Source organism: Acartia tonsa, chromosome 14 (genome assembly GCF_053477335.1).
Source record: "Acartia tonsa isolate MP-2025a chromosome 14, ASM5347733v1, whole genome shotgun sequence".
NCBI classification, from domain to species: domain Eukaryota; kingdom Metazoa; phylum Arthropoda; class Copepoda; order Calanoida; family Acartiidae; genus Acartia; species Acartia tonsa.
In genome coordinates, this window is record NC_137273.1 from 3087932 (window position 1) to 3115285 (window position 27354).

The 27354-nt window shown below is 33.6% G+C and overlaps 3 protein-coding genes across 4 annotated transcripts in view; 1 reads left to right on the plus strand and 2 right to left on the minus strand.

Annotated features, from left to right (window-relative positions):
* Positions 1 to 1178, minus strand: part of LOC145306277 (GDP-D-glucose phosphorylase 1) — a 28394-nt gene extending 27216 nt beyond the window's left edge. Inside the window, exon 1 of one of the 2 annotated variants that reach the window (XM_080148348.1) lies at positions 1065 to 1178. Coding sequence is in view for 1 of the 2 variants with exons in the window: in XM_080148347.1 (XP_080004473.1) it covers positions 1065 to 1168 (104 nt within the window). In the remaining variant the exon portion in view is untranslated. The remainder of the gene's footprint in view (positions 1 to 1064) is intronic. The other variant, XM_080148347.1, reaches the window with a different exon arrangement.
* On the minus strand, positions 1176 to 4698 carry LOC145306278 (SET domain-containing protein 9-like). Its single transcript, XM_080148349.1, has 5 exons — positions 4368 to 4698; positions 3838 to 4023; positions 2826 to 2909; positions 2245 to 2362; positions 1176 to 1809 (listed from the first exon to the last, which is right to left on the minus strand). Exons 1-5 carry the CDS (start codon positions 4681 to 4683, stop codon positions 1710 to 1712), a joined length of 804 nt encoding a protein of 267 aa, XP_080004475.1. The 5' UTR covers positions 4684 to 4698; the 3' UTR covers positions 1176 to 1709.
* Positions 4699 to 7840: 3142 nt separating this feature from the next.
* rngo (DNA damage inducible 1 homolog rngo) lies at positions 7841 to 26958 on the plus strand. Its single transcript, XM_080148992.1, has 16 exons — positions 7841 to 7971; positions 8343 to 8447; positions 8720 to 8891; positions 9196 to 9323; positions 9713 to 9769; positions 9981 to 10033; positions 10277 to 10328; positions 10562 to 10659; positions 10999 to 11062; positions 11388 to 11493; positions 11794 to 11868; positions 12783 to 12903; positions 17189 to 17284; positions 17910 to 18027; positions 18393 to 18469; positions 25825 to 26958. Exons 1-16 carry the CDS (start codon positions 7864 to 7866, stop codon positions 25904 to 25906), a joined length of 1512 nt encoding a protein of 503 aa, XP_080005118.1. The 5' UTR covers positions 7841 to 7863; the 3' UTR covers positions 25907 to 26958.
* Positions 26959 to 27354: the final 396 nt, after the last annotated feature.

The following is a 27354-nucleotide window of genomic DNA, read 5'->3' on the forward strand; positions in this document are numbered from 1 at the left end:
ATTAAGGTTAGGTTCATTTTTAGGGTTTTTTGAGCCCCGGAGGGCTAGGGGTTGGCGGCAAATGGGTGACTTCTAAACCAAAAAATAGTTTATATGCATAATAGCCTTATTTTAAAAATCATCTCTATTGATCAAATGGTTTCTGGGATAATCAAGGTTAGGTTCATTTCTAGGGTTTTTTTCAGTCCCGGAGGGCTAGGGGTTGTTGACAGGGGTTGACTTCTAAACTAAAAGTTAGTTTATAAGCATAAAAGCTTAAGTTTAAAAAATCTATTGATGCAATGGTTTCTGAGAAAATTAAGGTTAGGTTCATTTTTGGGGTTAATTTGAGCCCCAGAGGGCTAAGGGTTGGGGGCAAGGGGGTAACTTCTAAACTAAAAGTCAGTTTATAAGCATATAAACTTAAGTTTAAGAAATCATCTCTATTGATCAAATGGTTTATGAGATAATTAAAGTTAGGTTCATTTTTGGGTTTAATACGAGCCCCAGAGGGCTCGGGGTTAGGGGCAAGGGGGTAACTTCTAAACTAAAAGTCATTATATAAGCATATAAACTTAAGTTTAAGAAATCATCTCTATTGATCCAATGGTTTCTGAGAAAATTAAGGTTAGGTTCATTTTTAGGGGGGTTTTGAGCCCCGGGGGGCTAGGGGGTGGGGGGTTGAGATTGAAACCATAAGATGTTCATACCCATAAAAGCTTAAGTCCAAAAAATCTGCATGGTTTATCAAGTGGTTCTGGAGAAAACCCCCCACCCTGCATCAAAAAGTCTTCAGTTACGTCCCCCTTTTAATAAATTATCATTTAACCTTGCAGGGTAAATTTTGTTTATCATCAATGGGAGTAAACATCAATTTATCATTCCTAGTTTTAACCCTGTCTTATATTAGTGATAGTTGCCTCAAGAGAAGGTCGTAATAGAGCAACAAAATAGCCTAAAACCACCCTCAAGACATTTAATTCTTCCCTAAAAAGTATACCAACTTCAATCCAGCAATTTTCGAGATCTTTGGCTGCAGACAAATAACCCTATAGGTACTTATTCATATTGCAGGATGTACTTACCTAAAATTTCCGTTCTCCATGAAGTTATCCCATTTTTCTTTCAACTTTTCATCAAAGTTTATTTCATTTTCTATACTTGATAAAGAATATTCAAAAGTTTCCATTTTAAAATCTGAAATAGTTATTTATCGCATCGTATTATAGACAGCTTTCCGAGGATAATAAGATGAAAAATTATGAGATTAAAACCAGTTTTGTTAGTCCTGAGAAACCGAAAGCACGGACTAACCAAACTGGTAATAATTTTATGATTTTTATTTAATAGACATGGAAAATTGTCTATAATACGATGCTATACATAATGTTTCAGTATGGCTGAGAATCGTTTCTAATCCATCGGATATTAATCGGTTTCGAAGTCATACTGGAAATTCTATTAAATTACACAACAAAATCATCTTAGCACCACTGTATAAGCTCATTGATGTATTCAAAATTTAGTTTGATTTGTAAATTTGCATTATCATTAATTGCTTCAAAAAGGAACAGTTTTCAGGAGGTTATAATCAATTAGTCCAATACTATTATTTGAAGAAAATAATACAAGTTTCAAGTTAGGATTTCGATTCTTATAAGGATTTACAAAAAAATAAATAAAATTGTATTCTTGTTATTTAGGTATTCCAATGAGAAAGCATATTTTCATTATTTATGAATTAAAGTAAAATAAGAAGAAAATAACTCCTCTCCTTCGTGGATATCTCTCGTAGCTACTAGCACAACAACTCTAAGATCTCGGTAACCATCCTAGCGGAATATAATGTTCTTACTTTATTATCCTTACGCTAGAGTCTGCGACGTTAGCTCATAATTGTCAGATCATGCATTAAAAAAATAGAAAAGAGTAATAAGATTGCCTTGGTTCATTAACAAGCACTAACGTTAAGAGGGTTCGGTTGTCTCTAGAGTGTTACCCAACCTAATACCTATGAGAGATAGGGCACTGTGTTTCATTTAAAATTGGAAGCCTCATTTTGTCTAATAATTTTAGAAAACCTATCAAATCCATAGAATGTACTTATACTACTAAGCATTGTAATTAATTTTGCCTATTAAGGCGTCCAACTTCCAAGACAATTCACATACATTAAATTCAGATTTAGATTACTAGTACGTTGAATTATTAATCACAACGATAAGCAGATGCGTTACACTTCACTCCTTGTTATAGTAAGAACATTCCTGTGAAATACTGGCATAATTAACGTTAGGCACAAATTTTCTAAGCCCCACAGGGAAAGTTGACAGTGGTAAGTCGATTTCTTGGTAACATACATTTGCAGGATTTTTTTCTCCACCTAAGAATAAAATAAAATATGTACAGGTAATTAAAACACAATGGTATGAGAGAATAGATCTTATTCTAAATATAAATAAATCTAATAGGACTTTATCTAAAATTTCTTATGAATTTAAAAGCAAAACTTTTCTTTATTTATGATTTGTCATTTTTATGTCATAGCGGTTAATTCCAAACCATATACAGATTTCTATACTAATTATACTTTCATACGAAATTAACCTAGTTATTGTTTTTTTTTATTATTTTTACATTTAATGATTTAATGGATATTCCTTTGACAACTAAGCACAATGTGAAAGGATGGTATTTGTAAAACTTTATAACTTTTTGAAACACCAATGAAAACTTTTATTACAAAAGCAATAAATAAATTGATACTACTTGTTAGTTTGTAACTTTGCTTTTATGGATGTTGGCATCCTTGTTTAACATATAAAACTATCGAAAAGTTTATGTACCTCCATTATTAACATATTGTCCATTATTTAGAGGATTTACGGGCCAAGGGGTTAGCCAGCTTGTATCACTTGTTTTCAACATTCCTACGAGAAATAAAAGATTTATTTCATTTTTAGAACACTACGCCCCTGGGCCAAAGAGCCTTAATTTTTTTAAAAGGAAAAAAATTTGGGATGGAAGTAATTTTTTTTGCAGAGGCTATTTCTCTTGTTGATACCCTCCTCCAAAATAACTCCTACAAGACCTACATTGTTAAGGAGAACCATATTGGTTCAGCGGTGAGCAAGATCCTTCGGTACAAATAGACAGACAGACATTCTGTTATTTTTATATAAGGATATATTTTAACCAGGGATAGCAATCAGAATCTGGTATAGGTCCTACATTAAACTGTAAATTAGACTAGTACTTTTACTACCTATATGACCACGTTATCTTATTAGTTGGCTCAAAAACTGTATCATCATTGTGGATGTATTTTAATTTACCTCCATTGTCTTATCCATTAAGATCCCTGTAGGACACAAAAAAGAAATTCAAGCAAAATAAATAAAGAATATAGATGGCTTATAAACTATACAATAGAGGAAATATAAAGAATAAGATTTAAGATAAGATAATAAAAACCGGCGCGATGTTAAAATCAAATTACATAACAATTCTTTAAAAAAAAAGTTAACTAATCTTTAAATTACTAACCCAAAACAATAGCTTCTGTAAAACTAAAAGGAGATTAATAAATCAAATAAGCTAAACCGAACACGTACTACCTAAACTATTATAATTTGCATTTTAAAAAGAAAAGAAAAAGTTTTGTTTGGGGGTCATTTAATCTTGGGAGAGTAGTGTTAAACTCCCCCAAAAATAGTTAAAAACCTTCCAAGGGCCTATGAGAAGATACACACTGTAAAGGAGAACCAATCAGTTCCCTTTGTCTAGACATACACACACACACACACATCCTGTTACTTTGTTCAAAGGATTTGTAGGGCTTTACATTAATATATTTACCTATTTGATCTCTAGGCGAGCAAGATCTGTAGATAGTCCTTGATATGCCACAATCCTTTCCGTCAATCAAAACTCCGTCAGCGCAACGAAACAGAAAAGGGTTTCTGATGGATTGTATTAATATTGGTTGATAGGGTTGATACACAGTCCCAGGGTAGATTCCAACTATACTGCCTGCTTTAGCCTGTGTTATAAAGTGTCTTATTATTAAGGTGCCAAAATTTGTTTAAATTTTAATAGGAATAGACCGACAAACAATCAACCTGTTGCTTTACATAAGTAACGATGCAACTCTTTTTGTCTAATTTACAAACTTTATCAGAAAGACCGACACAAAAAGGTTTTTTGTAGGGAGGATGGTGGTACCCTCACCCAAAATAGTTATGAACCTTCTCAGGACCTATAAGTATCATCAATGTAAAGGAGAATCATACCAGTTCAGCAGGTAGCTAGATTCTTCAGTACAAACCGACATACTTAATAACATCCTATTACTTATATGTAAGGTTTCTTTATAAGACTCTTTTCCAGTCCTTGTTGAATAAAAACACCTTTCCCAGCGCCTTCCAATAAACTTTCTTTTCTCACCAACGAATATCCAAATTTATCCAATAATATCTTCTGATTAACATTGTGCAACTTTGAATACAATTCTAGATCTTCTCGTAGCAAAGCATAATTCTCAAATGTTTTTAGTATGCTCAACAAATTATTTAGAAGATGTTCTGAATTATCATTTTGATCTGTTTGATTTATTTTAACTGTAGTTTTATTGTTTATATTGAGGGCTATCCAGGGGACGAATCTGTATTTGTACGAGTTCCAACGATTTGTGATCCACTTCATTTTAAGAAATTATACCTATCTGAAAATAAAAATATTATTAAAATATAAGAATGATACCTATCATATTATGCTAGAGAAAGCGCAGCAACCAAATAGTCACTTCAAATTTCAAACGTCAGTACGTCATTACAAGATGATTTTAAACTATTTTCTCGTATTCATTCGAATCCGGTGGATAGGAACCGGTTCTCATCCATACGAAAAAACTATGTCTAGCATCGTATTATATACAGCTTTCTACGAATATAAAAATAAAACTGGTTTTAATCTTATAATTGTACATTCTATATCCGCGAAAAGCTGTGCAAGAAATAACTATTAACATTATGTATCTCGTCTTAAAATAATATAATCTGTAATATACCTATGTAATCTCAACTTTAAATCTAAAATGTATACTTTTATGTAACAGATAGGCAGTCAATCTGGTTTGGAGTTTTAAAAATAAATTGAAATGTTTTGTAAATTCCAGTTTTATTAAATTGTACCTATTGAATATATATGGTAAATTACAAGGAAAAACTACTCAAAAATATCAAAGTTAATATTTAACTCATATTTTAATTTGTAAAGTAGTAAGAACCAGGAATAAGGTATAACCAACAAGATAAATAAATCTAAAATAATATTAATTTGGGGGGCAAATGGAGAGGTCGTCAATTTTACGATGTGTTGCCCCCCAACGACAGCTGAAAAACACGTATAGGTTTCGTGATTTTCTTCCGAATTAATTTCGTTATTGGTATGAGCTGAGTAAGAACTTTTCTCTTAAGCTATAGCTAAAAATCTCAGGAAATGCTGGTCCGAATTGAAAAGCTAAAGATCTGTCTAAGGATTGTTTTAGGCTATTTTCTAGCCCCTTGTATTAAATTCCACGAAAGAAAAGAGGCAAAGCAACTAGTAATACCTACCTAAAGAACTATTCTGGGTATCTTAAAATATAAGATTTAACTTGCAAAATCGTAATAATATCGTTGCTATATAATCAATCAAGGATAACTAACTGTGTCTAATATAAATGATTAATATTGTGGTTACTTTACACATAAATCACAATTATTCTATATAGTAAAACCAGATTAATCTGGACAACAATTTTAGAGTGCATTAAAATCACACAATAATAATTTTAATAAAAAAAACTCAATAAAATTACTTTTTAAGTGTAAAATTACCAAAATAAACAAAAAACAATCATTATTCTTACAAATATTAGAGAACAAAGAATTTAAATATTGAAACTGGCCGCGCCTGTTTATTACGTAATAATTGCATTCAATGGTTGAAGCTGTCGTAACATGCAAAAAAAAAACCAACCAAATAACCAATAATAAACATGTAACAATCGTCATTGTTTTACCTCATAAATGTTGGACAATTTTTCTCTGTATTTTTTCCCCATTAATGGTTTTCAAATGTTAATTATAGAATAAATATAAAAATTCTAAATTTAAATACCAACTCTCTAAATGAGCAAATAAGAAAACAATGAAGGAATAATTCAGCCATATTATTGGTTAGAAACTGTACACATTTGTTTTGTATTTGCAGTATTTTTTTCCTAAACTCTCACAATGTCATGGGAATGGGAACCAATTATCTTAAAAATTGCAGGTTCTGATGTGTTCACTATTTAGGGAAGCCTTAAAAATAACCATAGATGTTTTTTGCAATTCTCCTGACCCCCGCCCCCCACCTAGCTGCGCGGTGTATCTAGTTTTTTTTACATTAGAAAAAACAGGAAAGTTTAATTACAGAGTATTTGTCCATCAAAAACATTTTTTGCTTACGCGGCACGAGCGCATAACTGAATTCACCTTTTTTCTCCTAATATTTTTTCATCTTTTTTTGAAGAATGGAATAACACAATTGGTGCTATCTATTTTTTTATAAATATTTCATATGATCAATAAATTTAAGTTTTTATAGTATAATTGCTTGGTGTAAATTTTGAAAAACTATAAAACACTAAAAAATCTCTATTTATTTTGGGGAACATATGTCACAAAGTTTTAGTCCAAATAAATTGTTTTGGTTTTTCATCGCCCTTTCATTTTCAAATGATGAGTTGAATATTTCTAAAATTCCTAAGGTTTTTTTTTGCATTTTTGTCTTTCCATGTATATATTAAGTCTTTTTAAAAGCAAAAATATATATTTATAAAAAGAAATTTGCATTATGTATCACTATTTTCCTTTTTTTAAAATAAAGCTTTTTATATAATTTGTAAATAGAGAAAAAATAATTTCTAGAAATGCTTAGAACTTTTTCAGTTTATTATGAAAGTAAAGTAATATGACGAAATATTTTAGTTGTAAATTACTACTTTAATAGTTTAGATTCAAAATATACATAAAATTTAAGGGAGGCGATCAGCTTTACTATTACATATAAGTTAAAAATATAAAAGAAATATTTTGGGAGGCTATTATTCTCTTAGGACGGCTTTACTTTAAGTGTTAGTGTTAGTTAAGTTACCCTCCCCACAAATAGTTATAAACCTTCCCCAACTTGACCCATAAAAAGCGTTATACTTTATAGGAGAACTATATCGGATCAGCAGGGTAATTATCGCTCGAGATCGATCCTTTGTGCTACAGATAGATAGAGAGACACACATCCTGTTACTTTATCAATAGTAGCGGCTAGGAGGGGGAAAAGTTGACATTATCCCATTTTAAATTTGAGTTTCAAAAGAGTTAAAAAATATTTTTTGGGGGGGAGGGAGGTGAAGAACCCTCCCAAAAAATAGTTAAAAACCTTCCCAGGACCATAAGAAGCTTCACTGCAAAGGAGAACAATATCGGTTCAGCGGTTAGCGAGATCCTTTGGGACAAACAAAAAAACGTTTACTACTTTATTATCAACTAGCGGCTACGCCCCTTAGAGGCCTCTAGGGGCACTTGAGGAGGGGAGAGTCGAATTTGATAACCCAATCTATTATTTTAGATTTTAAAAGAAAAAGTAAAAAATAATTTTTTTGAGGAGGGGGGTTATTTATTTCTAGGACGATTTCTCTTGGGGTGGTGGTATCCCCCGAAATAGTTATAAACCTTCCCGGGACCTATGAAAAGCTACCCTGTTAAGGAGAACCCGATCGGTTCAGCGGTTAGCGAGATCCTTCGGTACAGACAAACAGAGAAACATCCTGTTACTTTATTATAAGGATATATAAAGGACATGTTTTCAGAAAAATATTTAAACATGAAAGTTACCGTGGCGAGCGTTTCAGACGCGGGAGTTTTCTCATTTGATGTCAGTGAAGATTTGGAAATTGAGAACTTTAAGGTATGTTTGATGATTAGCTCAGCTATATTTGAACTTTAAGGACTTAAGGGAAGAAAATAGCCTAAAGCCTTCCTAAGAGGCTTGAATATTAAATTTCAATAACCGAAAGAAACATAAAGGGACCAATATGAAGCTTGCCAAATGCAAAACTTAATTTGCTTTGTAAGTATCGAAATCTTAAGCTACAGACAAAAAACAGTTAATTACTACTCTATACATTGATATAATAGCATAGTTCGATGTTATAAATTAAAGCATTAGTTCTTTTATAAATAAATGATAAATAAGTTTTTTTGATATTATCTCAAAAAAACGCACATCTAAAAAAATCCCATCTCAGACATTACCCATTTTGTTTTTATTCTATTTAGGCATTTGTTGAAGTAGAGACCGGAATACCCAGTCAAGAAATTGGACTTTTTTTCAATGCAGTTCCGATGCTAGATAATGCCAAGACTTTGAGTCAATATGGAATCAAGGAATATATCCATTAATGGATATTAGAAACAATGCATTGAATTTTGACAATGTGTTTATTCTTATTTTATTATTCATTATTAAACTAGCGGCTACGCCCCTAGAGGCGTCCCCCTAATTAGTCAAAACCTTTCTAGGACCTATGAGAAGCTACACAGTAAAGTAGAACTATATCGGGGCATTGGTTAACAATAGGGGGTATTGGTTGCAATAGGCATATTAATAGAGCAGCTGCGCTACCACGAAAAATAGTTAATGGATAATATAAACTAAGGATGGAGATATGATTTTGATGGACCGTTTGCGCCAGCAGACTGGTGGAGGCGGCGGCGGCCAACGTCGGCCAGCAGCTGCTGCACGAAACCCTGCGGGCGCGGCTCCCGCCAGCAATCCATTCAATATTGATTTTAGCCAAATTCAAATTCCACAAAACTTATTGCAAGGTTAGAAAGTGATTTACAACTAATTTTGAGGAGGCCTAAACACATTTTTAATTTAGTTTGAAAAAAAACTCCTTTTTTTTAGAGAGGAAATTTTTTCCAGGGGCTATTTCTCTTTGGTGGGTGGTGGTACCCTCCCTCAAAATAGTTATAAACCTTCCCGGGAATTATGAGAAACTACCCTGTAAAGGAAAACCTGATCGGTTCAGCGGTTAGCGAGATCCTTCGGTACAAACATACAAACACAGACAAATAGACATCCTGTTACTTTAGTATAAGGATAAACATTTATGTATGTCTAATCAAGGTGGAGGAAGTGCTGCGGCTGCTGGACCTAGCAGAGGCGGCGGCGCGGGAGCAGATAACCGGGAGGACCCGGAGTGGATCAAACAAATGCTGGCGGCAAACCCTGACCAGTTGGCTATGCTCAAACAGGTGGGACTCAAATAGAGAGAGAGAGAAAGAGGGGAGAATGGGGTTTTATAATAACATTTTCTTATTTGATGGCTTAACAACTTTTGGGACTTTTAATGAATTTTCAATACAATGAAAAACAGATTTAATTTATTAAACTAAGGTCATGAGAGAATTAAAAGTCAAGGTTGGATTTTTCAATCTAATTGAAAACAAACTAAAAAAAAAGAAAACTTTCGATTAAAAAGCCATTAGAAATATTATGAAAAAACTTAGTAACCAAGAACAAGTCCTCTTTAACAAAAACATCCAATAATATGCTTGTATAAAGATAAGGAGATCTTTGATTTGTTCAATTTTCTTTGAGTTTACATGTGAATTTTATGTTTTTATTATTTTTTTTTATTTAGAACAATCCCAGATTAGCAGAAGCCTATGAGAGTGGAAATATAGAGGAATTTGCAAAGGTACTATACCTATGCTTTGTAGTAGAAACAAGTTATTCATAACACTTTATGTCTCTACTAGGTATTATTTCTAAAGTGTCTATCCATAATTTGGAATTCTGAGTTAGATCTGTAATTTTCTCAGCTTCTATAAAATAGACTTCTCTAATATTCCAAGTGAAGTTACCTTCTTCTATTTTAACCGACAGTTTGCCTATGTTTTTTTTTCAAGGTTTTGAAAGAACAACAAGAGGCAAGAAAAGAGAGAGAAAGACTGAAAATCAGGTACAATAATTATTCCAACAGAATAGTCTTTAATGTAAACAAATATTAACTTAATTTAAATACTACGACAAAAGAAAGCCTGTTCTTAACCTATAGAGAACAAAGTTTAAGAACGAAACTGACCAATTAACTAACATAATGTATAATCAATGAATTTGCTTTTATGAAAACTTTTAGAATACCTACCTAAGAACTTTTTATTTTCTCTGATTGGAACAGTCCTTTCATTCGTTTATACTTTAGAATGATGAACGCCGATCCTTTTGATCTCGAGGCTCAACAGCTGATTGCAAAGGTAGACAATATTATTTTCTTCTGCTTTGATTTTTCAAGTTGGCTATGCCTATCCCCTTCGAGAGAGGGGAATTAAGGCGTACTCAATTTAACCTTACCTAAAGGTAAATACTAACGAACAAAATGAATAACCTCCAGCCTCATTTTTTATTCCTTTCAAAATAAAGGGCGGGGAAAAATAACCCGAAAAATACAAATTTCAATAACAATCCTATTAAGTTATATTTATTTTAGGAAATCCAACAGAAGAACATTGACGCTAACATGGAATTGGCCATGGAGGCTAGCCCAGAGTCTTTTGGTTCTGTCATTATGTTGTATATTAATTGCAAGTAAGTAGGACACCTGTCATTCGTTATTTTGTTCTTTTCTATGACAAACAGACAGACAAAACCCCTACCTTTTTATAATCATGGTTTATTTATACCAATTGATATAGAATACGTGGATATTTTAAGATTCTCAAATACCCTGATTGATTGTTTCTCCCAGCTGGCTAATAAAATGTTACCCTCCACCCCCCCCCCCCTTATGACTTTGAAACATACTCTTCCCTGACGTGAGGAACGTTTTGACAAATATCTGAGGACTATATCAGCAATCTAAATTGACGACCCTGTCACAATATCCACGTATTCTATGTCAATTTTTATTCCCAACTTTTATTTTAGAGTAAATGGACATCCAGTAAAAGCCTTTGTTGATTCTGGAGCTCAAGCAACCATCATGTCACAGGTAGACATTTTAGAACATTACAATATCTCTTACAAGCGGCAACGCCCCTAGATGCCTCTACGGGAACTTGAGTTGGTGGGGTATGAATTATTTTTTTTGGGAGGGAAAATTTTTTAAAAATGGGTTGGTGGTACTCTCCCCTAAATAGCTTTAAATCTTCCCAGGACCTACAAGAAGCTACACTGAAAAGGAGTACCATAACGGTCCAGCGTTGAGAGAGAGCTAAAGCTACAGACAGACATCCTGTTACTTTTATATAAAGATTGAAAGCTAGAATAATGTACTTATAGGGTTTTTATGTATGTAATTTACCTTATTGTTTTAGAGAGCTGCAGAACGGTGCAACATAATGCGGTTGGTTGACCAGCGGTGGGCCGGTATTGCTAAGGGTGTCGGCACTCAGAAAATCATCGGCCGTGTTCATATGGCTCAGGAATGGAGATTCATTCAATTATTTTACAAGTTTCATTGTCGGATTAAAACAGGGATATTTCACCTGTAGATAAAAATAAACTTATTTGCCCTTTGCTTTTGTATTACATTACTTAATATGGCAGTCTAACTTAGTGAATTTTTTTTAAATATACCTACGCGAGTACATTAACGGAATAAACTTCATTCTGTCTTTATAATTTCAAGCTATACAAGTCTTAATTGAGATTAATTTTTCTTCAATTGATATATCCAATTACACAATCGATTGAATTAAAAATAAATCTCCATATATAAATAGATCCAAATAGAAAATGATTTCCTGACCTCCTCCTTCTCCATCCTGGAGGAACAACCAATGGACATGCTGCTAGGTATATAAACTTTCCACAATTTTATGATTAACAAGGATGACAACATCCATAAAAGCGAAGCACTGAAACGGTGGGACAAATGGACATTAACACTTGTATAGTGTCAGAACTGAATAATCATAATAAAAATGTATAAGGGTCAAAGCAAAATTGTAAGTAAATTTGTTAAAAAAAACTGCTTGATTCAGGATAATGTTTATGGACATACTTACATTTTTGTAAGGACTTGATTATAGAGTTGCTTCGCTTATTACATTATACTTTGTTGTCCCAGGAATCAATCTACCAAAAATCAGATCAATCAGATGATTAGTTCACATAAAAATTTGTTGTTAAAAAAGTAAAAAAATCAACATGTTTAAAATGGACGTACGGACATTTTGGTAATGATTATAGAGTTGCTACGCTTTCTAAATCTTACCTAACTACTAAAGGAATCACCATGCAAATTTTGAAATCGATAGGACAATTCTAACATGCCTAAATTAATGAAAAAGCTATCCGTTACGGACGGACCGACTCTAATTATAGAAAAGCTTCGCTTTTAAAAAGTAGGTAAAGTTCATTTGAGTAAAAATTTATTAATTTTACCTTATTTTTGTTTTAAAACAATAAGTACAAAAAGTAGGGTGACGTACGACTTTTTTCCTTGTGTGACAACCTATTTGTGGGTGGAATTTTATCCACTTTTACTCCTCCTGAGAACTACTTTTATCCTTAGATTAAAGACCTAATGACATAGGTAATCCTTTATTATTTAATCTAGGTAATTTAAAACTATATATTCAATGAAGTAGGTAAAACAAGTACTTTGCTTAAAAACAATTTCAATAAGTAATATATTTCGTCCGAAAGAACCTCTTCAGGTTTTTAAGTCCCCCAAAATCAGCTAAAATTAGGATTTTTATTCTCAGGACTAGACATGTTAAAAAGGCACCAGTGCAGCATAGATTTAAAAAGAGGTATCCTGGTAATTGGAACTACAGGAACTGAAACTCCGTTTCTCAGTGAATCTGATTTACCTGCTTGTGCCAGGTTAGTTTCCCTACTAATGCCTAGCCGAGCAAAAAGACCCCTCATACCTTATTTTAGATAAATTAGAAATAAGGGGGGTTCACTTTTTTGTTTGTTTGTTCAGGAGAGAGAAAAACTCCCCATCCTAACTTTATATTTAATTATTTCATAAATAAGGATGGGGAGTGGAGTTAATACTCGAAAGGCATTTTGACGGAAAGCGTCCTAAATATCTCACTATAAATCTTTACTGTAAAGTGACCATGTAAGATGAATTAAATTCTTTAATCTAATACCTAGGTAATGTATCAAAATTTTGCCCTTTGACACTTCAAATACATATTTTCAGGGCGACCACTGCATACTATATATACTATTTATACTATATAGGATGAATTTGGATACTATATCATACTATATGACAAAAATTTACTATATATACTATAAAATATTACATTTATATAACAAAAAACGAATATTGTCAGTTTTGTGACAAGGCCTCTTAAGGAGCGTTTTGTCTTATTTTCACAGTAGATTTTCTCCTATTTCTAGCCCCTGCGGGGGGATCAAAAGATACTGTGATACGACTAAAATGCATAAAGCTCTACAGTAAAAAAGAGATGAAGAAAATTCTTTAAAATATATTTTTGTTTGTAATTATGATTTAAATATCAGTTATTTTTCATAGAATTAACTTAAGGGTGAGGGGAAAGTTTTACCACTTTCGCTTACTCCGTGATTATTAGGCTAGGTATTAATGTGAGACTATAGGGTATTTGGGACAAAAATTTAATTTTGGGTAGTAGTTCACTTATATTTAATAGTTTTTTGGATAAGTTTCCAGGTTCAGGTGCTGCAGGTAGGAAAAAGGTGGTTTCTGGACAGGTAAAAAAAATTTAAAATTTAGAGATCAACTTATTAAACAAAATATGCATCTTTCAGGATGTTATTAACATATCTGAAAAAAAAATTAAAATTGGCCTCAAAGTTCTGGTCCTGCAGGCCACCAGGTCCACTCTGGACTGGTAAAAATTCAATTTTTTTGTTTGATGAGTTAGAGGTCAACCTATAAAACAGAATATGCATCTTTTTGGATGTTATTAACATATCTGAGAAAAATCTAAAATTAGCCCTTAGGGTCAAGCCCTGCAGGCCTCCAGGTCCACTCTGGACAAGTAAAAAAATCAAATTTCTTATTTTAAGAGTTAGAGGTCAACTTTTAAAACAGAATATGTTTTTTTTGTATCTTATAGTGATGGTAATCCGTATTCCATCCCTAGTATCTTATTAACATACCTGAAGAAAATATATAAATAGGCCTCCTAGTTCAGTTCCTGCAGGCCTTTAGGTCTACTCTGAACAGGTAAACAATCAAATTTCTTATATGAAGAGTTAGAGGTCTATTTATATAACAGAATATGCATTTATTTGGACAATATTAACATATCACACAGTGGGATCCAGTGGGACATCCAAAAAATTTAAAATTGACTTTTATCTATCCTAGGAATTAATAATGGCTGTAAGTAGACAGCTAGAAAAGAAATTTTTAAAAAATATTCATTTTTGGCGGATTTATGCCATTTTTAAAAAAGGTAGTGAAAAATTTCTTTTCAGTTTTGATGATTTTCCAGATTTTTTTACACAATTTTTTCAAAGCAACAAAAAATACATTTATGTTCATCTTATGAAAATAATTTTTGATTGAGGTACTTTTCAGATACCTGTACCAATGTCTAATTAAAGAAAAATTTTAAAAAAAATATTTTTTTGGTGGTGTAAATTGACATTTTGTGAGAAAATTTCACCAAAAATATTTAGATTTTTAACCCCAAAAAATCAGTTTTCTCCATTTTACCCAAAAACGGCCAGGATGCCCCGGGTTTTGCAATAATGATATTAATATGCAACATGTATTGTGTTTAAAACAGTTTTCATAACCTGGGGCCTCCCGGCCGTTTTTGAGTAATTGAGCATTTTACATTGCATGGTTTGAACAATTTCGTTCTTGTTAATTTGAAATTTTCCCTCGTTAGAGGGGGAAGGAGTCATTTTAGAGCCCAAAGTCATCTCTGCAATGTTTTCTAACTTTTTGAGGCGGAACTTTCTTTACTTATGCATTATTTGCCTCCGGCCAACCGTTTCGCCGTTATTTGCCGCCGTAGGTGTGATTTTTAACGATTTTTGCCGTTCTCGCGGTTTTAATGGACATTTAAGGGAACAAGTCCTTAAAAAAGGATGACTTATAAATACTTTTATTTTAGCAATTAAATTTGCTAAATTTCATGTGTTCTAAAATAAATTGTATTTCTAACTGGTTTTGGTTCAGCAGAAATTCAAATTCGGGGATTAATTATAATATTGCAAAAACATTATATATGCGTCTGAGAGAGAGAGAGAAATATACGTTTGAGAGAGAATATAATATGAGCAATTATGTTTATATTCTTATACAAACTTTAAATGAAGATAGCTAGACTTAGAATAAAGGTATTAACACAAAATCAAAAGTGTTTTGAAAATTATGTTATTGTTGTTTATATCTGTAAAAAAAACATTAGAAAACATGCCTTATTAGTGTCCTATTTTACTTATACTGGACCTACCTAAAAATGCCGGGACTCGAACTGGGTGCACCTGACGCTATATTCATGTTCACAAACATTGTTTGCATTGAAGAAATAATTACATAGACGTTTATTTTGTTAAAATATTCCTATCCTAACTAAAGTTATGAAGGTTTATAGATTTTTTAAAAATAGGGTAGCTTCGCTCCTCCAAAACCGCCAGACGTACTTACCAAATGCACATTAGAAGTTAACAGGGGCAAAATTTATGTTATTTTTGAGTTAAAGCAAAAGAAATTACATCATTTCGTCAAATACAAGCTTTTTTATTGATGTTTACTTTTGTCTACCCTTAATGTCCCGTTTTTTGGCAAAAGATCCCACTGTGTATCAGGATCCAAGTTCAGGTTCATTTAGGACAGGTAAAAGACTCAAATTTATTATTTGAAGAGTTTAAGTTACGGCCTCTAGGTTTTCTCTGGATAGAGTCTACCTGGAGGTCAATTGTATTTTTTCTGCAGATATGTAAATAACATCTAAAAAGATGCTTATGATGTTTCATAAACTAACCTCTAACTACATAAATAAGAAATTTTGATTTTTACCTGTCCAGAGTCCACCTGGAGGCCTTCACCATCAAAACCTGGAGGTCGATTGTCATTTTTTCTTTAAACATATAAATAGCATCTATAAAAATGCTTATGTTTAATGAACCTCAAATTTAAAATTTTTATTTTATTCGTGTCAAGAGTCCACCTGGAGGCCTGCAGCTCCTAAACCTGCAGGCCAATTTTATTTTTTCCATCAAATATATAAAGAACATCCAAATATAAGCTCATTTTGTTTAACAAATATACCATTAACTGTTCAATTAGGGAAGTTTTATTTCTACCTGTCCAGAGTCTGCAGGACCAGAACTTAGAGGTCGATTTTAATTTTTTCTTCAGTTATGTTTATAACATCCAAAAAGATGCATATTCTTTTTTATAAGTTGACCTCTAATTCTTCAAATAAGAAATTTGAATTTTTTACCTGTCCAGAGTGGACATGGAGGCCTACAGGACCAGAACTTGGAGGCCGATTTTAATTTTCTCTTCAGATATGTTAATAGCATTCAAAAAGATGCATATTCTGTTTTATTAGTTGGCCTCTAACTTTTCAAATAATAAAGATATTTAGGTATAACCTGTCCAGAGTGGACCTGGAGGCCTGCAAGACCAGAACTTGGAGGACATTTAAATTTTTTCTTCATTTATGTTGATAACATCCAAAAAGATGCATATTTTGTTTTATAAGTTTATCTCTAACTCTTTAAACAGAAATTTAATTTTTTTTACATGTCCAGATAGCCTGCAGCACCTGAACCTGAGACCTATCCAAAAAATGATTAAATATATGTGAAATACTAACCAAAAGTAAACTTATCCTAAATAATCTATAGTCTCACATTGATACCTTGCCTAATAATCACAGAGTAAGCCGCTTACATGTGAAATTGCTTTGATAACAGCTATGCTTTGAGTTATTATTGATGATGTATTGTATATACTATGTATTACTAAATAATTCTAAGTCCGATACTGTCATACTATATGAGTTTTAAAAAATATACTATATATACTATATGGATTTTAGAAATATACTATAAAAATACTATATTTTTTGGGTTTTGGAGTGGTCGCCCTGTATTTTTATATTTCTGTGACTTTTGTGTGTATAGGTAACTGTTCTTGTTTTAGACTGTCAAGCCAGGTAACTGAAGAGGATGCCATCAAGGCCTCTGCCAAGGAAACTGCCAGCCTGGAGGACCAACAGCTGGCAGAAGCTCTTGCAAGGTAATGTTTGTGTGTGTGTATGAGAGAGAGATTGAGTGTGTGTGTGTGTAGCCAAGGAAACCGCCAGCCTGGAACAGCTGGCAGAAGCGCTAGCCAGGTAATGTGTTTGTGCGTGTAGTATGTGTGTGTGTGTGTGTGAACGTGTGTGTAGCCAAGGATACCGACCAACAGCTGGCAGAAGCTCTGGCCAGGTAATGTGTGTGTGTGTGTGTGTGTGTGTGTGTGTGTGTAGCCAAGGAAACGGCCATCCTGGAGGACCAACAGAAGGCAGAAGCGCTGGCCAGATAAAATTTTGTAGGATATTTCTTATGATCCTAAAGCAGTAACTCCGTCCTTAGCTTTTAGTGGCTTAGACCCTTGAGGTACCATCCCCCTGTACCATTAATAAATTTCCATTAAATAGGGGCACTTCAGGTGGGTGGGGGGGAAATTGACCCTCCCCCCATTTTCAATTTTAGTTTTATAATTAAAGTAGAGAAAGTTGTATTTTGGTGGGAGGTAACCTTCCCAAGACCTAATACCGGTTCAGCGGTTAGCGAGATCCTTTCGTGGAAACTGACCGACAGACGGACATACTATTACTTGTTAAAGTTTGAGAAGAAGTCTTAAACATTATTATTTTTAGATCAGCCTCAGAAACCTCAATGGACACATCCTCACAGAAGAGTCCGTCACCAGTCGCGAGTGGCGGCAATTCAGCCGCATCTGGCGGCTCAGCCGCTTCTTCTAATGTCAGCGAAGCGGTAAGTATTCATTTTTTGTACAAGTTACATTTTATTCCCATCCTGATTAAAACTGATCGCATTGTATTATAGTCAGTTTTCCGCAGAAAAGAAAGTAATAAATTATAGGGATAATTCTTATTATGTTGGATTTAATTGAAATAGTTTCAAATGTATCAGTGATCTTAAAGGAAAAGACAATGGACGATAAATTCATGTGTACACAACCCAATTATGATAAACAAAAGTTTGTACAAAACCAATCATGATTTAAGTACCCAAAATTTAAGTCAACAATCAAGAAAACTTGATAATAAACCTTGGGAACCAGTACAATTTACAGTCCAATGTCATCTCCCTGCCCGAAACTAATCGGTTTTTTTAAGGATAAATTCGGAGAGAGTGAGATAACCAATGTTTGTGCCCTAGGATTTTCAAGAGATCAAGCTGTTCAAAAACTTAGGTATTTTTTAATTAGGTTGGGCCGCATATTTTTTTGGCCGGATAACCGGCCAAATTACAACATATTAAAGTATCAAAAAAGGATATAGTCCCTTTCGTGGCAACGCACCTTAAGGGGCGATTCGTTGTATTTTAAAATTGCTTTTAATAGGTTATTTTAGGTTAGGTTAGATTGTATTTGTTTAGACTTGAAGAACTTAATTCTTATGGACATTTTTCATTCTTCTGAAGTATTAATTATCCATAAGCAGTTAATTTCCTGAATAAAGTATCTAATTAACTGTGGAAAAATAAAATCTTGCAAATAAATATTTTATAGGTACTCATTGCTTAGTTATAATATTTCAGAGTTTATAGTTTAACAAACGACATATATACAAGGAATAACTTTGCCCATACTACAGATTTCATAATTTAATAACATAAAAACTTACTAAAGAGTGTCTATATGAGGCTTTTGATGCTATTTGCTTTTGATCGTTGCTGTTGAATATGCTGAAACAAATAAAATTTCGTTACATGAGTTGCTAATTGAAATTCTCAATTTTAAAAGAAAATATTTCAAATAAATTTGTGTACCTGTGTTGGATTTTGATTACAGTTACAATTGGCGGTGGATTGAACAGTATGATACAATCTACAAATAATTCATTATTACATACAATATAATTGTCCTTTAAGTGATAAAATTGAATTTGAAATGAAATTTGTCTGATCAGGACTTTTAACTTTTCAATTTTTATAAATACTTGATTGCTATGTTATTTCTGGAATAGTTGATCTTTTTTATTTGCTAAACAACAATTTACCTTAGTTTATTTTTGGATGCAAACTTAGTAGGTGCTCAATCGGCAGTTTACATTCTAAACAATAACAAACTATATATATACTATCATGGATTTTTATTTATTATCAAAATTTTGAAACTGCATGGATTTATTGTTAACAAGTTTCGACACTAGTAATCTCAGATAGTTAGGTTCTTTGTTTCTTTTGGCAATTTTTGATACAACAAATGATGAATAACAAAATAAGGGTTTACCTAGAGTTTACTTCCACAAAGCCTTCTCCTTGATTTGGCGGTCGCCTCGGAGTAGGTGGTTTTAACTCTTTTATTGGTTTTATTCTGCAAGAAGGTATAATTTTTGAGTATTTGATTTGATTTTGTTTGAATTTGGCAAGAAAGAAATAAATTTAAAGAAAAGTAAGGGGGGGGGGAAGTTTTGCCACTTTCGCTTACTCCGTGATTATTGGGCTAGGTATTTAAGTTAGACTATAGGTTATTTGGGATAAAAGTTTACTTTTGGGTAGTAGCTCACGTATTTTTAATCATTTTTTGGATAACCCCACCCCCTAGCCCCCCGGGGCTCAAAAACCCCCTAAAAATGAACCTAACCTTAATTTTCTCAGGAACAATTTGACCAATAGAGATGATTTTTTAAACTTAAGCTTTTATGCTTATAAACTAACTTCTAGTTTAGAAGTCACCCCCCTGCCGCCAACCCCTAGCCCTCCGGGGCACCAAAAAAACCCTAAAAATGAACCTAACCTTAATTTTCTCAGGAAACATTTGACCAATAGAGATGATTTTTTAAACTTAAGCTTTTATGCTTATAAACTAACTTTTAGTTTAGAAGTCACCTCCTGCCGCCAACCCCTAGCCCTCGGGGGCTCCAAAAAACCCCTAAAAATGAACCTAACCTTAATTTTCTCAGGAAACATTTGACCAATAGAGATGATTTTTTAAACTTAAGCTTTTATGCTTATAAACTAAATTTTAGTTTAGAAGTCACCCCCCTGCCGCCAACCCCTAGCCCTCCGGGGCTCAAAAAAAAACCTAAAAATTAACCTAACCTTAATTTTCTCAGGAACCATTTGACCAATAGACATGATTTTCAAAACTTAGGCTTTTATGCTTATAAACTAACTTCTAGTTTAGTAGTCATCCCCCTGCCGCCAACCCCTAGCCCTCCGGTGCTCCAAAAAACCCTAAAAATGAACCTAATCTTAATTTTCTCAGGATCAGTTGACTAATAGAGATGATTTCTTAAACTTAGGCTTTTATGATTATAAACTAACTTTAAGTTTAAAAGTCCCCCCTGCCGCCAACATCTAGCCCCCCGGGGCTCAAAAAAAACCCTAAAATGAACCTAACCTTAATTAAAATTTCTTATTTGAAGAGTTAGAGGTACACAAAATATGCATCTTTTTGGATGTTATTGACATATCTGCTTAAAAAATGAGAATTGGCCTCTAGGTTTAGGTGCTGCAGGCCTCCAGGTCCACTCTGGAGACAGGTAAAAATTAAAACTTCTTATTTGAAGAGTTAGAGGTACACTTATTAAACCAAATATACATCTTTTTGAATGTTATAGACATATCTGCTGAAAAATTAGAATCGGCCTCCAGGTTAAGATGCTGCAGGCCTCCAGGTCCACTCTGGAGACAGGTAAAAATTAAAATTTCTTATTTGAAGAGTTAAAGGTACACTTATAAAAACAAGTATGCTACCTTTTGGATTTTTTTGACATATATCTGCTGAATAAATGAGAATCGGCCTCCAGGTTCAGGTGCTGCAGGCCTCCAGGTCCACTCTCGACAGGTGAAAATTAAAATTTCTTATTTGAAGAGTTAGAGGTACACTTATTTGACCAAATATGCTTCTTTTTGGATGTTATTGACATATCTGCTGGAAAAATTGAAATCGGCCTCCAGGTTCGGGTCCTACAGGCCTCCAGGTGGACACTGGATAGGTAAAAAAAAAATTTCTTATTTGGCGAGTTAGAGGTTAACTTATAAATCAATCTATGCATTGTTTTTGATGTTAATAACATACTTGAAGATAAAATTTAAATCGGCCTCCAAGTTCAGGTGCTGCAGGCCTCCAGTTCAACTCTAGACATGAAAAAATTTAAATTCTTAATTTAAGAGTTAGAGGTCAATTCACAAGAAAATAAGCATCTTGTTGGATAATATTACCATATTTAAAGAAAAAAATAAAATCGGCCTCCAGGTACTGCAGGCTTCCAGATGGCTTTTTGGGGGTATATTCAGATATTTTCGCTGTTTTTTTTAGACATGTTAGGTATCATATTCATTGATACTTTTTGATATGGACACTTTTACCTGCGTCTTGGTGACCGCTGGTTGCAGCTGGCCAGGTGAATATCTAAACTTGGAGCCAATTTAATATTTTTCTCCAGAAATAGTAATAACAGCCAAAAGATCCATATTCTGTTTTATAAGTTGACCTCTAACTCTTCAAATAAGAAATTTCAATTTTTACCTGTCCAGAATAGACCTGGAGGCCTGCAGCACCTGAAACTGGGAGCCGATTTTAAATTTTTCAGCAGTTTTGTCAATAACATCCAAAAGGATGCATATTTGGTTTTTATAAGTGTACCTCTAACTCTTCAAATAAGAAATTTTAATTTTTTACCTGTCTCCAGAGTGGACCTGGAGGCCTGCAGCACCTAGACCTGGAGGCTGATTCTAATTTTTTCTGCAAATATGTCAATAACATTCAAAAAGAAGCATATTTGGTTTAATAAGTGTACCTCTAACTCTTCAAATAAGAAATTTTAATTTGTCTCCAGACCGGACCTGGAGGCCTGCTGCACCTGAACCTGGAGGCCAATTCTAATTTTTTCAGCAGATATGTCAATAACATCCAAAAAGAAGCATATTTGGTAAAATAAGTGTACCTCTAACTCTTCAAATAAGAAATTTTAATTTTTACCTGTCTCCAGAGTGGACCTGGAGGCCTGCAGTACCTGAACCTGGAGGCCGATTCTCATTTTTTCAGCAGATATGTCAATAACATCCAAAAGGATGCATATTTGGTTTTTATAAGTGTACCTCTAACTCTTCAAATAAGAAATTTTAATTTTACCTGTCTCCAGAGTGGACCTGGAGGCCTGCAGCACCTGAACCTGGAGGCTGATTCTAATTTTTTCAGCAAATATGTCAATAACATCCAAAAATAAGCATATTTGGTTTAATAAATGTAAATCTAACTCTTCAAATAAGAAATTTTAATTAAGGTTAGGTTCATTTTTAGGGTTCTTTTAGCCCCGGGGGGCTAAGGGTTGGCACAAGGGGGGTTGACTTCTAAACTTAAAGTAAGTTTATAACCATAAAAGCTTAAGTTTAAGAAATCATCTCTATTGGTCAAATGGTTCCTGAGAAAATTAAGGTTAGGTTCATATTTAGGGTTTTTTGGAGCCTCGGAGGGCTAGGGGTTTGCGGCAGGGGGGTGACTTCTAAACTATAAGTTAGTTTATAACCATAAAAGCTTAAGTTTAAAAAATCATGTCTATTGGTCAAATGGTTCCTGAGAAAATTAAGGTTAGGTTCATTTTTAGGGTTTTTTGGAGTCCCGGAGGGCTAGAGGTTGGCGGCAGGGGGGTGACTTCTAAACTAGAAGTTAGTTTACACGCTTAAAAGCTTAAGTTTAAAAAATCATGTCTATTGGTCAAATGGTTCCTGAGAAAAATAAGGTTAGGTTCATTTTTAGGGTTTTTTTGGAGCCCCGGAGGGCTAGGGGTTGGCGGCAGGGGGGTGACTTCTAAACTAGAAGTTAGTTTATAAGCATAAAAGCTTAAGTTTCAAAAATCATCTCTATTGGTCAAATTGTTCCTGAGAAAATTAAGGTTAGGTTCATTTTTAGGGGGTTTTTGAGCCCCGGGGGGCTAGGGGTAGATATACCACACTTTTCTGGGATCTTGCTGAGTCGAGTATCAACTGTTGGGAATATCAAAGGATGACTCCATGCAAAATTTGAGCCGGATCCGGCCAAAACCGGCCGTGAATTTTATGAAAAACCGGTTTTTTCCGGTTTTTAGGGGGTATCTGTAAATCGATTCAGCTGGAGCAAAACCGGTTAGAGGTACAAAAAAATTTACTTTACATGAAATTTAGCCAATGCAATTGCCTACAAAAATGTACTTCATCATCAACTTGATTGGACAACTTTTTCCCCTCCTAAATGTCCATTAAAACCTCGGAAACGGCAAAAATCGCCAAAAATCACGCCTTCGGCGGCAAATAACGGCTAAACGGTCAGCCGGAGGCGAATGAAACATAAATAAAGAAATGTCTGCCTCAAAAAGTTGTTCAACATCAAAGAGATGCTTGAAGTCTCTAAAACGACTCCTTCCCCTCCTTTAAGGGAAAAAACTGAAAAAACGTGATTTTCAAAAGTATGCCCACTTCGTGGGTGTGGGGGGCACTGAACCCGTCACCCCAGGGTCACCAAATATAAAGTCTAGGCAGCCCACAATGCTGAATTTTCACCAAGTGAAAGTCTTGTGTCATTATCTCTTATGAGAAGAAAGTTATTAATTAATTAAAATTTCAAATTGTGATTTTTTGATGGATTTCTTTGATGAAATGACAGGCTGGTCAATTTTTAGGCCATTTTTTGCGGTTTTTGGGCCGTCACGCCCAAACGGTTTGAGATAATCTCACAGGACCTTTTGCCCAACCTAAGTCTGGTTATTTGTGAGGTCTAGCAAAAAAAACAGACTTACGCAAAAGATTATAATTATAATCTTTACACAGAAAAATGGCACGAGGTGAGGGTTTGAGGGGGCAAAATGAGCCGACCAGCAATTTTTGACGGCACGCAGCGACGTCGTGCTTCATCTAATCCGGGATTTTTTTTTCTTAGACCTTACAAATAACCAGGCTTAGGTCGGGCAAAAGGTCCCGTGAGATTATCTCAAACTGTTTGGGCGTGGCGGGCCGAAAACAGCAAAAAATGGCCTAAAATTGACCAGCCTGTCATTTCATCAAAGAAATCCATCAAAAAATCACAATTTGAAATTTTAATTAATTTATAACTTTTTTCTCATAAAAGATAATGACACAAGACTTTCACTTGGTGAAAATTCAGCATTGTGGGCCGCCTAGACTTTATATTTGGTGACCCTGGGGTGACGGGTTCAGTGCCCCCCACACCCACGAAGTGGGCATACTTTTGAAAATCACGTTTTTTTAGTTTTTCCCCTTAAAGGAGGGGAAGGAGTCGTTTTAGAGACTTCAAGCATCTCTTTGATGTTGAACAACTTTTTGAGGCAGACATTTCTTTATTTATGTTTCATTCGCCTCCGGCTGACCGTTTAGCCGTTATTTGCCGCCGAAGGCGTGATTTTTGGCGATTTTTGCCGTTTCCGAGGTTTTAATGGACATTTTGGAGGGGAAAGAGATGTCCAATCAAGTTGATGATAAAGTACATTTTTGTAGGCAATTGCATTGGCTAAATTTCATGTGAAGTAAAATTTTTTGTACCTCTTATCGGTTTTGCTCCAGCTGAATCGATTTACAGATACCCCCTAAAAACCGGAAAAACCTGTTTTTTTATAAAATTCACGGCCGGTTTTGGCCGGATCCGGCTCAAAATTTGCATGGAGTCATCCTTTGATATTCCCAACAGTTGATACTTGACTCAGCAAGATCCCAGAAAAGTGTGGTATATCTAGCTAGGGGGTGGGGTTATCCAAAAAATGATTAAAAATACGTGAGCTTCTACCCAAAAGTAAACTTTTATCCCAAATAACCTATAGTCTAACTTTAATACCTAGCCCAATAATCACGGAGTAAGCGAAAGTGGCAAAACTTCCCCCCCCCCCCCCCCCCTTAAAACTATTGCATCACATTGAGTTAATAAAAAAGGGCGAGGTAGATGGGCATGGTTGTCCGCTTGGCTGCTGTGTCTCAGGTTTGCCCCTAAATTAAACAGGTTTAACAATAAACATATTTAGAACAAATTGTTCTTCTAGCTTCAATAATAAAAAAAATTACAGCCATTTAAAGAAATGTTAAAAATATTAAATTAAAGAGTGACAAAATCCATAAAAAGCAAGGGTAAACTTAAAAGATGTGCCAAACGAACAGTTACAAATATTATGTCCATATTAAATACAGAATGTTTAAAATTATTAGATTTTAAGACTTAATTGTAGAAATGCTTCACGCAGAAATAATGACTATTGATCCTTGGAATCCAAATTTCAGAATCAAGTTCAATACCTAGTTTTTATGGATTTTGCAATACTTTTTTTGTGACATTCCCATTCCGAATTGGTTTAAAATTATTGTAAATGCAGTATTGTTAAAAAATAGGGTTGGGCCGGATATCTGGTGTGGCCGGATATCCGGCCGGATACCGGATATTGAAACTATCCGGCCGGATACCGGATATTGAAACTATCCGGCCGGATACCGGATATTGAAACTATCCGGCCGGATATCCGGCAATATAATCTTTTATATTTTACAACAAAAATCTCTGGTTTTTTTAATCTTAAGAAAACCGGAGAAAAAAAACGTATACCTAAAATTTTAATTTTTCAGGCAATTTAATGGAGACGTGAACCAAGCCGTTGCCGCTCTTTTTGCTGAATCTTTGAGCTCAAGCTTTAATAAGAGAAAATGACCATTTTTAGATCACAAAATTATTCTGGAGGATTTTTTAATACAGAAATTTTTCTAAACCATTTGTAAAGAAAAATTTATAATTTTTCTGTATGGCTTAGAAACCGATTAATATCCACTGAATTAGAAACGGTTCTCAACTTCTCAGCCATACTGAAAAAATTTTTATAACATCGTATTACAGACAATTTTCCACGAGTATTTAATTAGAAATCATAAAATTGATAACAACTGGATTCAATCTTATTATTTTCATTTTAATATTCGTGGAAAGTTGTCTATGATACGATGCCATAAAGAACTATTATCTTTCTGTTTCTAAATTTTATTAATATGTATGAAATATTTGGGTAGTATTTTTGTCAAAATTTTTGTAATTATTACAGTAAAACTAAAGTGGACTTGTTATATTGTCCGTTATAGAGTAGCTTCGCTACTTTAAAACATTAAGATAATTAGATTACACAATAGTTTTTTTTATTGCATCGAATTATAGACAGCTTTCCGCGGATAGTGAAAATGAAAAATCATGATATTAATACCAGTTAAATTTGCCAGAGTCTTCGGCCGCCCAGGGGAACAAAACTGGTATTATTGTTATTATTTTTTTCTTCATCATACGAAGAAAATTGTCTTTAATACAAACCGATACAGTATTTTTCAGTATTGCTGAGAACCGGTTCTAATCCAGTGGATATTAATCGGTTTCAAAGCCATACTGGAAAATAATGTTAATGAACTATTTAATTTTTATATATTTGACTAAATTCAATAAGATATAGTATCTTTTTTCAAGCATAAATAATAATTACGAGCTTTTTCTTACTTTTTTTACTTAAGAAAATTCTTTCTTTTTTTTTACCTTAAATCAAATTTTAGTTCTAGTTTTCTTATTTATTTATAATTATTTTAATTTGTAAAGGTTTTTTTTCAGAAATTATGTGATTAGGTAACCTTTTTGTTTTGTATTTTTTATGACTTAAAAAGTAACCAATATTTTTTTTCTTTTCTCTATGATTTGTATATTTTTTGAAATAAAAATTATCATATAATTATCATTTTATTTAAGTAATTATTGGTTAGAAGCCTCTAGGGACAAAATTTAAATTTTGGGGGAATGTGATAATATTTTTCTAAAGATTTCTCATGGAAGGTTGGCGGTACCCTTCTCTAAAATAGTTATAAACCTTCCCTGGATCCATGAGAAGCTTCATTGTAAAATTGGTTAATGTTTGTTTGAAATAAATTACCAAAAATCAATCGGATAATAATATCAAATACAAATTAGTTGTTAAAAACGACATGTTAAAATGGACCTACGGTTATTCTGGTAATGATTAAAGGGTTGCTACGCGTTCTAAATCGTACCTAACTACTACAGGAATCATCATGCAAAGTTTGAAATCAACTGGACAATGCTAACTTACCTAAATAACAAAAAAGCCATCT